Here is a 12,670-nt window from a genome sequence, read left to right on the forward strand (position 1 = left end):
AGGTAAATAGACAGATAGATACATAGATATATAGATACATAGGTACATAGATAGATAGATAGATAGATAGTATCTCATATTAGGTCAGCGTTTCTCAGCCTCAGCACTACTGACATCGGGGCTGGATGACTCTCTGATGTGGGGCGTCCTGGGCACTGTGGGGTGTGAAGCAGCATCCCTGGTCTCCACCCACCAGGTGCCAGGAGCTCCCCCTCTCCCAGCTGTGACAACCAGAAATGTCCACAGACATTGCTGAGTGTCCCCTTGTGGGGATGACAGTGTTGCCTGGGTGAGAACCCCTGGGGTCCGTCCACTATCTCTGTCACCCTCAGGACCCCTCATATATCGAGTCTGTCAGCCAAGACTCTTGCTCCAACAAGTTTCAGTGTGTGAATGGGGACCACGGGACCATGTCTAAAATTCTGGCCACGCAAGTTGGCCCAAAGCTGAATTCTCCTTGAAGCCAGTGTGACTCTGCCTACAAACATACACCTGTACCCCTGTCCCCACCAGGGCTGGACGGGATGCTGTGTCTGGGTCCTGAGGGGTGTCCCCCAGCACTGTGGGTCTCTGGAATAAGGGGTGCTGGGGGGAAAGCTCCCCCACTGTGGGCAGGAGACCTGACCAGGAGAACCTGAAGTATTTCTTTAGTCCTTGGGTGCAGCTCCACGTTGGCTGGAGCTTCCATTCATCCTGGGCTTCGACAAAGCTCATTTATATGCCCGCCCCCTGAGAGTGTTGGCCAAAAAGGTGGGGGAGGTCACCTCAATATATGTTGATGTTGCTTGCCATGCAGTTTTTACATCTTTCAGTATTTGTATCCCTCCTCCCCGCTACCAATGTCACCCCTGAGGCTGTTGGCCGTGTCTTCATGTCTTCCTGTTTCCTACGATCTCAACCTCTCAGGCTCCATATTTTCTTTGAGATCCCTCCCTCTCTTTTATTTTGCAGGATCATTGCTTTGGCTTTCTGGAGTCTATCGGCTCAATCCTTTCTCTATTCCCTTGTGCATTTTTCTCCTGGGGCTGCTGGAAAAAATCACCCCTAACTGGGGGGCTTCAACAACACAGATTCAGCGTCTCTCCTTTCTGGAGACCTGAAGTCTGAAGTCAAGGCATCTGCAGGGTTGGTTCCTTCTGGAAGCTGTCGGGGAGACTCTCTTCCACGCCTCTCTCCCAACTTCTGGTGTTTCCTGGCCACCCTTGGCATTTCTTGGATTACAGAAGCATCACCTCCGTCTCTGCATCTATTCCCACCAGGCTGTCTCCCTCCTTCTGTGTGTTTGTGTCCAAATGTCCCCTTTTTATAAGGACACCGGTCATAGTGGACTCAGGTCCCACCCTGCTCCAGTGGGACCTCAGCTAAATCTAACTAATTACATCTGCAAAGATCCTCCTTGGAACTAAAGTCACACGCTGACCTACAGGGAGTTAAGACTTCAACCTATGAACTTGGGGGGAGACGGAGTTCACCCACGACAACCACAGAGTTTCCTATGTCTTCTGTGAGTTTCCCATGGTCGACCAGAAAACCCAGTGCAGCTTCCTCTGCCGGGCAGCTTTGGAAGCATCAACCAGGTCCTCGGGTCGCGGGCAAGAAGCAGGTCTTCCACACGAGGCTGATGCTGAGGGCGCACAGCCTCCCTGACGTCCCAACCCTTGAGGGAATGGCCAGAATTTCTGGGCGTGATGGTTAGATTCCAGACCAGCCTTGTGTTCCCTCCACCTCTGCAGCATGGGTGCCCGGGGTGGGCGGAGGGGGTCTTCTCTCCAAAAACCTGCCTCAGCCTTGGTGCTGGAGGGGATGTGGCTAAAGCTGGAACCCTCACCCCGGACGCAGTGAGGTCAAAGAACTCTTAGAAATAATCTCCTTGACGCCTGAAGTTGGCTGAGTGGGGGTCTGCAAAAAACATATCCACGTCCTGGCCTCCAGAGCCTATGAATGTGATTTGTTTGGAAACAGGGTCTTTGCAGATGTGATGAAGTGAAGGGTCTGAGATGAGGTCCTCCTGGAGGTCGGTGGCCCTAAACCCAATGACAGGGTCCTTCTAAGAGACAGAAGAGGAGAGACACAGACACAGAGGAGAAGCCCCGGGAAGACGGAGGCAGAGACGGGAGGGATGCGGCCACAAGTCCAGGGACGCCCGGAGCCCCCAGAAGCTGGAAGAGGTGGGAAGGACCCTCCCCAGGAGCCTCTGGAGAGAGTGCGGCTCTGGGACACCTTGACCTCAGACGTCTGGTCTCCAGGACTGGTGGAGGATGAATTCCTCTTATTGCAAAGCCTCCAGCTTGTGGTCATTTGTTAGGACAACCCAGGACACCCCCCAGTTACTGACCTAGTTAATATTTATGGACACACCCCAGTTTATGACATGCTTCACCATCACTGGGTCACTTGGTACCACGGCAACCCTCAGAGGATGAGTCTATATCCCCGATGTGACACATGAGGACACTTGAGTGTTTGGGTGGGGAGACCCCATGCCGTTCATTTTCCCAGCTCTTCCCACATAGGTCAGCTGTTAGTTCAGCGTGGCTCTGTCATCCTGAGTCTGTTGAACAGAATCTGTGGGGTGGGAGCCGTCCCGGGTACGAGAGGAACCACTAGTCCCTGCAGCGATCAGCTGGTCAGGGCTGCTCAGCCCATGTGTATCTCAGGAGTGGATATTCTACGTACCACAAGGCACCATCCATTTGGAGGCTCCGACATCACCAGCTCTCTGAAGCAGTGGTCCTTGAACGCTTCGGGGCTGAGGCTCCCAGGGCTGCATTAGCAAAGCACCACAACCTGGGTTGCACAGAAACCCAAGAAACCCAGAAGGAAGGCTAGTCCACACTGCACAGGGCCGGTCACAGCTTCCCAGGGTCCAGACCCTCTAGTCCTCACCACTGTGAGTTTAGCCCTAGCACTCCGGAAACACTGGCTGTGATGGTTGAAAGGATATGGGGGAGTGGTCCCCAAATGGCACTCATCCCTTTGACTCAGGGGTGCTTTTCACCTCCCCACCTGAGTAAGACCCACCTCAACAGAGATGGAAGGGCCACTGTACTCAGCATCTCCAAACTTCACGTCGGGGGTGGTCCCAGGCTGGGTGTGACTGATAAGCAGTTTGGTTCACAACAAACAAAAAGTGGAAACCCAAGTGTCCATGGATGGATGGATGGATGGATGGATGGATGGATGGATGGATGGGTGGGTGGATGGATGGATGGATGGATGAGTGGATGGATGGATGTATGGCTACACAGTATGGGTCCATCCACACAGTGGAGTATGACTCAGCCATGAAAAGGAGTGAAGCTCTGACACAGGCTACAGTGTGGATGGACCTTGAACACATCATGCTCAGTGAGGGAAGCCTGACCCAGAAGGACACACAGTATGTGATTCCATTGATCGGAAACGTCCGGAACACGCAAACCCACAGACACAGAAGGCAGATTAAGGGCTGGGGAAGGGAGATAGGGAGTGACTCTTAATGGGGACGGGGTCTCCTTTCGGGATAATGAACACTTGCTAGAAACAGATAGAGGCGATGGTCCCAAAACCTTGTGAATGTGCTCCGTGCCACCGAATGGTCCACTTTAAACATGGTCACTCGTACGACACGTGAAGTCAAACTTAATTTGTAAACATGTAACCATGTGGGCTGGGGCAGGGGAATGTGGGGTGACAGCCGTGGTGTGCAAGGTTTCTTTTCGAGACGATGAAAATGTTCTGGGATCATGTGATGGGGGTGGGTGCATGTCTGCAAATCTATGAAAAACTGCTGCAGTGTGCATTTTAAAAAAATTTGTTTTATTTGCTTATTTTTGGCTGCATTGGGTGTTTGTTGCTCTGCGCAGGCTTTCTCTAGTTGCGGCGAGCAGGGGCTACTCTTTGTTGCAGTGCGCGGGCTTCTCATTGCAGTGACTTCTCTTGTTGCGGAGCACAGGCTCTAGGCGCAAGGGCTCAGTAGCTGTGGCACGCGGGCTCTACAGAGCAGGCTCGGTAGTTGTGGCGCATGGGCTTAGTTGCCCCGCAGCATGTGGGATCTTCCCGGACCAGGGCTCGAACCCATGTTCCCTGCGTTGGTAGGCGGATTCTTAACCACTGCACCACCAGGCAAGTCCTGAAGTGTCCACTGTAAATGGGGGAACTTGATGATATATAACTTACAGCTCAATAAGACTATTAAGAAAAAAGAGACCAAGATGGGGGGTGGGGGACCTGGAGTGGGGGATGCACAGGAGCCCTGGACCCCTGAGACGCAACTGAGTCTGTGTCTCAGAACTGCGCGTGGTTTCCTACAGAGAACAAGCCAGAACTTCCCGCCTGCCGCCTCCAGGCTGCCAGCTTCGGGCAGCCCTGTGTCCAGTGCCTTTTGCAAGAGCCACCTCTGCTCGCCCAGCGCCTGGGGAGCGTCTGGCGGCCACCAGCGGCTGTTTGTTGCTCGTTTCACAAAATTTCCATCCTGCCACCGCCCAGACCTCCTCCAGGTCCAAACCACAAACGCTGTGGGTTTCAGAGAAGCCGGCATCTGTTAAAGGTGATTTCTTTAGTAATCAGCCGTGATCTCTGCAGCTGGCAGCAGGCTGGGGCTCCGGAGCCCCAAGGGGGCTGCCTGCCCTCCCCTGAGACGGTACAGGTGAAAGCACTGGGGGGCCCACGGTGGGGGGAAGGCAGCAGCTCCAGGGCTGCAGAGGGTGGCCGGAGCCTCCCGACACCCACATGGGTTTTCTGCAACCCATGCAGGGCAGCCGCGTGTTATGCAAATTCACACACTTTTGAAGCTCCCACCTGGAGGTTAGGACCGATCAAAACCCCGGGGGGTCGGTGGCATTCATAACCGTTGGAGCAGAAATGGAAAAAGGCCCCCCAAATGCCACCCCGCCCTCGGAATTCCACTCGAGGGGGATGGGTTCTCTCTCTGAAGCTCTGTGCATCGTTGATCTTCTCAGACCACCACCCCCATCCCTCCGGGGACACACAGCAGCCTCCCTGGTCACCCCTCGTCCTCTGTAGATTATCGGTATCTCTCCCTTCCATGGGTCCCGCTGCAGCATCCACGGGGACCCCGAGAAGTACGGTTCCCTTTTCCTCCTGAAGCCGAGGATGGATGGAGGTGGGTGGCTGTGATGAGGGGCCATCTCCCAACCCCCCCAATGACCGTAGGACGGCACCTGGCCGTGAGCCAGCAGAGCAGAAAGCTTCCCACTCAAAGCGAAACTCGGGCCATTTTTAAGTGGGTTTGCGGAAGTTCGCTGTGCACACACTCACCACAGATGGCACGTCTCCTGCAGAGGAAGAAAGACAGGGCAGGAAGGCTTGAAAGGGGAGTCGCAATCAGATCAGAGTCGAAGGCTGGGTCCTGGCCTCGCCGGTGGCTCAAGGACCACGTTTCCCGCTAACAGACACCCAGGGATGGACGCCGCTGTGACCATGTCGGGACAAGTCAAACTGCAGTGGGGATGGGAGCCGCGGGTGTCTTAGGGTCCTGATGCCCGGCTGAGCCCCACGCCCTGATTTCAGGAGCCCTGGCATCGTACACACTCGCGGTCAAATGCAGAAGGGACAGCCTCGGCCAACGGCAAAATAGCAACGCGGTCATCCCCAGCGGGATCTCGAGAAGAGAAGTAAGAGGTACGGTGAGAAACACAGACCTCGAAACCCCAAGCCGATGGCAGAGTTTCCTCTCGTGGGGTGTACGCTGGGCTCCAGGGAAAGACCCCCAGGCTGGCTACGACCTGGCCAACTTTTATATGTACGTGCTGTTTGCACAAGCTTGCAGCTCCGGTTTCCGAGTCCCAAACCCTCGGGGGCAAAGGGCTTCCCCAGGTGAATGCAGCCAGAAGGAAACTCTGGATTCAAGTGGAGGGAGTCAAAACCCAGGTGAATCCATCAGTGAGACCTAAGAGCCAGAGGCAGGGTCCTGTGAGGTGCGGTGCAGGGAATACACACCTGTGACCATCGCCATGTCACCACAACAGCTCACATGGTGCTCAGGTGCCTGCAGCCACGGGCTGAGGCCATCAGTATAATGTCTGTCTGGGTCAGGTCGGGCAGCTATCACAGGCTATTGCAGACGCGGCCGCTTAAACAACAGGCATTTATTCCTCCCAGTCCTGGAGGCTGGATGTCTGGGATCAAGGTGCCAGCAGGGTCACATTCTGGTGAGGACCCTCTTCCTGGCTTGCAGACGACCCCTTACAGGAACGTGGCATCCTGGGAAGATCCTCAGCTCAGCAGCACACCTAACGGTCCCTTATAGCATCCTTAAGCCATGTCCTTGACCCCCACCAGCTGTTCCCACCCTGTGGACGCCAGGTCAGGTGGCCCAACTTGGGTGCCATCTTTGAAAGTGAGAAAATACACACGCCGTGCTTCTCTTTCTTTCTTTTGTGTTTGTTTGTTTGTTTTGTTGGGGTATTTTTGTTGCTGTTTCTCCTACTTTAAGTGTTAAAGCTCTTTTGTCCAGCATTCAAAGAAAGAGAAATCCGGTATCATCCAGGTCGATACGGCAGCAAAGCTGTCACCCAGACTTTGAAAACCAACAGAAGTGAACTGTGAGCTGCTTTTGGTTTGCATTTACATAAGAAATTAGAAAGAAAGTGAAACGGGGATCCACTGTGCCCAGAAGGCGGGGTGTAGGCAGCCCCAGGGATCCCTTGTCCCCGCAGGCCCGGGCCCTCCCTCTCTGCGGGTCTGAGGGGCCGGCAGTCAGGAGTGGGGTGTGCGGACAGCTGGGCAGACTTCTCTGTCACGGGGGCGGGGGTCGGGGCTAGAGACCCAGGCACCAGCTGACCCTGCTGTCTGGACTCAGAATTCCTTCTTCTCCGGGAAACCTCAGCGTCTGCTCTTAAGACCGTGACCTGATGGGCAGTTTCCCCCACGCCTGTAATACATATTCCGATTGCACCCTCCTTTGCCCACAAATAGCCCGTCCAGTGCTTGGGAAAAGCTCTGGGAGCTCACTGAGGGGGTCAAGACAAGAACAAAGATGTCACACACACGCCCATCAGCCGTTCCGTCTTCCCCATGGTTTGCAGCAGGATGGGCTGCCAGCCCCGCGAGGTACCTGGGCCTCTCCGTAGGCTCCTGTATTGCTGTGCACTTCCCAGAGGGCAAGGAGGCAGCTGGGGTTCCAAAACCACATCCTGCGGGGACGGCGGGGACGGCAGAGACGGCGGGGATGGCGGGGACGTGGCACCTGGAAGCAGGTGCTTGCAAGACAAACACTGCTCCCTTCAACCGTGGTCCCCGGCTCCCTCGGCTGGGAGCAGCCTGGGGGAGGCTCCTCTGTTGGATCATTGGGGGAGGACCAGAGGATGCTCTGTGTGGTCTGGGGGGGAACCCCCAGGACCCCCCATCAGGGCCGGAGCCAGGCAGGGGATCCACTCCCCTTTGCAGTTTGGGAACATGTCACCAGCACACCTCCAAGCCTCTTTTCTATCTTCATGTCCTGCTGGTGCTACTGGTGATGTCACAATAAGAGGATTATTGTGACATCACCGGGGAGGGAGGGAGGGAGGGAGGGAAGACATGGGGATGATGTCTCAGGGGCCCCGACATCCCTCCCCCCCACCCCAAAGGAGCAGCCACAATGGGTTCTCTGGGATTGGGGTCCCGAATGTGGAAGGGAGTGAAGCTGCAGTGTTGGGGTGATGAGCTGTTATGGGCCAAAGGCAGGAGGCCAGGCACAGGGTGACAGTTACTATCCTGCTGGGACCACGACGCCAGCAGCACAGCACACCCGTGTGGTCGGGGAGGGCAGCCTGCGATACCCAGCACAGCCCTGGGTTGCGGGGACCCTGACTTCACTGTGTGCCAGCGAAGAAATCGGGGCTCAGAGCATCCGAGGGAAGCTACTTTGCAGGTTGGAAACAGTCATTCCCTTGGTAACTTTGTAACCTTGTACGTTGGCCTCACAGCCCTGCATCCTCATGGCCTCAGCATTGAAGCCTCCGCGCCGTGCCTCACAGCACGCTCCCCATGCTGCCAAGTCACAGGAAGGAAGGAAGTTGCCGGGGGAGGGGCAGGAGTGCAGTGACCCAGGTGCAGCCAGGCTGTGGGCAGTTACAGGAAGAGTCCTGTGTCCTCTGGCCCCAGCAGACTTGATCCCACACCTGTTGCCTGCAGGGACAGGACACGGGGTCTCCATGTCCTGGTGTGGGGTCTCTTCCCCGCCCCCGCACCCGGTGCAGGATGGAGGGGCAGGTTCGTGACCCCAGTGCTGGGTCAGGAGCCGGGCAGCCGGTGGTGGGTGTTTTCAAATGGTTCCTTGTAGCTTGTGTGGGCGATGCAGCCCTTGAGGACTTAGCATCTATTCGGTCTGGGATACAGGTGCAGGGCGGGAAGAGGGACCAGAAGGGAGGGAGCCAGCACAGGGGGAACTGGGAGCTGCCCGCCCGCCCCTCGGGAGCTGGGGACCCTCCCGTCTCTCTGTCCCTGTGCGGGCAGACCCCGTCGTCTGCCCCTCTCACCCCTGGTGCCCCTCTTCTCTTCCAGGTCGGCCCCCACACCCCCAGCTCCAGGATGGACATGAACCTGACGCGTCCGGACAACGCCACCCTCCTGATGCTGCGGGACCCGGCCATCGCGGTGGTCCTGCCGGTGGTGTACTCGCTGGTGGCGCTGATCAGTATCCCCGGCAACTTGTTCTCCCTGTGGGTGCTGTGCCGCCACATCGGACCCAAGACGCCCTCGGTCATCTTCATGATCAACCTGAGCGTCACGGACCTGATGCTGGCCTGCGTGTTGCCCTTCCAGATCTACTACCACTGCAACGGCAACCACTGGGTGTTCGGCGAGCTGCTGTGCAACGTGGTGACCGTGGCCTTCTACGCGAACATGTACTCCTCCATCCTCACCATGACCTGCATCAGCGTGGACCGCTTCCTGGGCGTCGTGTACCCGCTGGCGTCCGCGCGCTGGCGCTGCCGTCGCTACGCCGTGGCCGCCTGCGCCGGCACGTGGCTCCTGCTTCTGGCCGCCCTGTCGCCGCTGGCCCGCACAGACCTCACCTACGCCGTGGAGGTGCTGGGCATCGTCACCTGCTTCGACGTCCTCAAGTCCACCATGCTGCCCAGCGTGGCCATGTGGGCTGTGTTCCTCTTCACCCTGTTCCTCGTGCTCTTCCTTGTTCCCTTTGTGGTCACCGTGGCCTGCTACACGGCCACCATCCTCACGCTGCTGCGCTCGGCCGACAGCCACGGGGAGGCCCGGAGGACGCGCGCCGTGTGCCTGGCGGCCGTGGTGCTCCTGGCCTTCGTCACCTGCTTCGCGCCCAACAACTTCGTGCTGCTGGTCCACGTGGTCAGTCGGCTCTTCTTCGGCCGCAGCTACTACCACGTGTACAAGCTCACGCTCTGCCTCAGCTGCCTCAACAACTGCCTGGACCCCTTCGTCTACTACTTCGCGTCCCGCGAGTTCCAGCTCCACATGCGGCACTACTTGGGCTACAGGCCCCTGCCCACCGGCAGCCCCGAGGGGCACCTCGAGAGCCTCGGCTCCGGACGCACGCTGTCCGTGCGCTCCGTGGAGGGGCTGGACGCCGCCGGCCGGCCCAGCGTCAAGCGCCAGGAGAGCGTGTTCTGAGCCGGGCGCCCCTCGGGGGCTGGGGCGGGGCAGCCGGAGAGGGCGGCGGGGTCCCTCCCCCGCCCTGCGGGCAATCCACCCGCGGTCCCTCCGGGCACTGGGATTTGGCCACGTGCCCGTGGACAGGCCACCTCGGGCCCCGTGCTCTGGGGGCCCATGGGTCCCTGCCACATCACCTGCTCCCCCTGACATCACCTGGTGCCCCCCGCCCCCCAGAGCCAAGCAAACACGGGGGCTTCCCGGAGGGGATCAGGTTCTCCTTAAATATCCCCAAGCCACAGCCCTCAGACCGGAATGTCGTCCGTCCCGGAGGTGTGGACCGAGGGTCTCTGGGCGGATGACAGGTTTCTGAGCGTCTGCAGCTACAACTGCATCTCCCTGACCCGCCTCGGGGTACAGCTTGCCTCGGGCCCCCCCCCCCCGCCCGCCACCGGCCCGTTCTCTGGCTCCGCCTCCGAGCTGAGAACCCCGGGCCACGGCAAGTCGTCCTGGGGTCTGGAGAGGCTCCTGGCCTGACCCATGGGATCCTTTGAGGACCAGGGGAGAGCACTGACCACACGAGCCCGTAGCAGGTCTGCTCAGCACCTGGGACACACCTGTGCCAGCCCCACTACCTGGGCTGCTTTGGGAAGATAAGGGGCCCAGTCCCTGGAGTGCCCAGGATGCTAAACCAGCAGGTTCCCGGGAGGCCGGGATATGCCTGAAAGAACAAACGTTTGGGTGCTTTGCACATCACAAGGAGATGCATCACAAGGGACTGAGCTCAGGGCTCTCTTGGGAAAGGAAAACAGCCCTGCAGCCTATAAGGTGAGACCTTGGAGGGGCTGGCAGGCGGGGGCTCAGGGACCTCCAGGGTGGGTTGGCTGTGGGGCAGGTGACGTCCCCTCCGTGGGTCAGAGTTGCAGATGGGGGTTGTGAGCTGATGTTCTGGAAGCACCTGGTCACATTGGAAGAGAAGCAGACATACGTACACTGGGGTGAACGGTGTCTCCCCGAAGTCCACGTCCACTGGGAACCGCAAAGTGTGACCTATGGGATCAGGGTGGCCGTACATCCAACAACAGGGTCCTTCTAAGAGACAGAAGAGGAGAGACCCAGACACACAGGAGAAGCCCCAGGAAGACAGAGGCAGAGACGGGAGGGAGGCGGCCCCAAGCCCAGGGACGCCTGGAGCCCCCAGAAGCTGGACAAGGCTGGAAGGACCCTCCCCTGGAGCCTCTGGAGGGAGCGTGGCCCTGGGCCACCTTGACCTCAGACGTCTGGTCTCCAGGGCTGGGGGAGGATGCAGGTCTGTCCGGGGTTTTAGCCTCCAGTTTATGGGAATTTGTTATGGCTGCCCCAGGAGACACACGCTCTCCGGAATTCTGAGACTGAGCCTCTGGCACCTGCTTGGGTGACTGCAGGAGGGCCCGGTGCCTGGTGCGGGCTCCCAGGGTGGGACCTGCTTTGTGGAATCCAGTCCCTCGGCTTGGAGGTGCGGCTTGGAGGTGCGGCCTGGAGGGCCCCTTCACCCTCCTCCGCCCCAGGCCACGCAGCTGGGGCATCTCCACAGAGGACAGTGTCCGAGCCAGTGTCTGTGTTTACAGGGAGCTGAGAGCCACCCTCGGGAGCCTCAGAGGGACAGACGGACATGCCCCTGAGGAAGGACTTGAGCCCGTGGGCGGAAGGGACGAGAAAAGGGCAAGTGTCAGGGACCTGGATGGTCCGTGGATGGCGTGCCGTCCCCCGACTCTTCCCGACTGTCCCAAAGCCGAACCCTAGAAAGCCAGGTCGAGGGAGCAACAGTCTGGGGGTGGAAACCCTGAGCCGGAGAGACAGTGCCGCCCACGTCTGGGCATGGGCCTCCAGTGTCTGATGCTACAAAGCTGTGAAAAACCTCAAACCACCCTCACAGGACGTTCTGCTGCTGCTTTGTGCTTAAGCATCACAGCTTGAATTCAGAGGAAGCCAGTCTAGGTAGTAATACCCTCCCCCAGTGGATGTCACGTCCCTCCAGCCTTTGGGTCACAGAGGGCTCTGCCAGCCCTTATTTGGCTGGCGGCCACTCAGCCATCCAGGGCTGTCGACGCCCCCGTGACTTCTGCATTCTAGGGGCCCCCAATTCCACCGCAGTTCAGGAGGTCCGACAGGGTCTTTCGAATTGCTGGGAATTTCCATCCAGAACTTCAGGTGACCGTCAGCCTGTCCGAGAGGCCCGTCAGATCACCTGAAATCCCAGGGCGGGATCTGCCCCTCTTTCAGCCTTTTAATAATGTTGTGTGTGTGTGTGTGTGTGTGTGTGTGTACGTGTGTGTTCTCCCCACACACTCGTTCAATCTGTTGCCCTCTTAAGCCTCCTGTAAAAGGATAACACATTTGCATGTACATAGACATGAGAAAAAAACAAGATGTGATTCTGTGATTCAGCTCTTGGGAGGGTGTGGGAAAAGGAACGCAGGGACCCACATCCCTGACTTCTCCCTGTGTGCTGGGCGGACAGGTTTCTCCCTCTGACTCCTGAGACCCCTGCCTGACCAAGACCCTCCCATCTCACGGCCCAGACGTCCCATTACCCTCCCACCAGGCTCCCTGGAGTTTCAAGGACGGCAGAATCATGCTGTTCTGGGCTCCTGGCATGAACCGGGCCAGAGAACACGAACGGGGCACAGGTGGAATCCAGGATTGGTTGGGTGGGATGATGGGGCTTTGGCTTATGTTAAAAGAGATCCTAAAATGCTGAAGGTGTGAATGAAAATAGTCCTGGGCGGACTGCTACGACGGTTGATGCTTGCCTTAAAATATGAGAGCAAATACAGGCATGCACATACATATGTGCGTGCATACCCATATATGCACACTTCACACACATGTGTACACGTGCATGCGCCCACGTGTTTGTGTGTGCACACGCGTGTGTGCATTTGTGCCTGTGTATTTGCGGACTGGATGAACGAAAACTACCAGAATGCCGATGGCTCGTAATGCTTGAGCCTGGGTGAAGGGAACACAGGGTTTCATTATATCATTCTCTTTACTTGAGCCTGTTTTAAAATATCCATGCTGAAAACAGGTGGTTTGTTGGAAACTCTCGCACGAAGACAATTGATTTATTTTT

The 12,670-nt window shown here is 57.8% G+C and overlaps 1 protein-coding gene across 1 annotated transcript; it reads left to right on the top strand.

The window, feature by feature from the left end:
• Positions 1-8,514: 8,514 nt before the first annotated feature.
• On the top strand, positions 8,515-9,576 carry LOC308609704 (S-geranylgeranyl-glutathione receptor P2RY8-like; the record flags this gene model as incomplete). The annotated part of the gene is made up of 1 exon (XM_081223423.1): positions 8,515-9,576. The coding sequence occupies one exon, from the start codon at positions 8,515-8,517 to the stop codon at positions 9,574-9,576; it is 1,062 nt and encodes a 353-aa protein (XP_081079549.1).
• Between the last annotated feature and the right edge of the window lie 3,094 nt (positions 9,577-12,670).

Source organism: Mesoplodon bidens (genome assembly GCF_964165515.1).
Source record: "Mesoplodon bidens genome assembly, chromosome: Y".
In the NCBI taxonomy this organism is placed as follows: Eukaryota; Metazoa; Chordata; class Mammalia; order Artiodactyla; family Ziphiidae; genus Mesoplodon; species Mesoplodon bidens.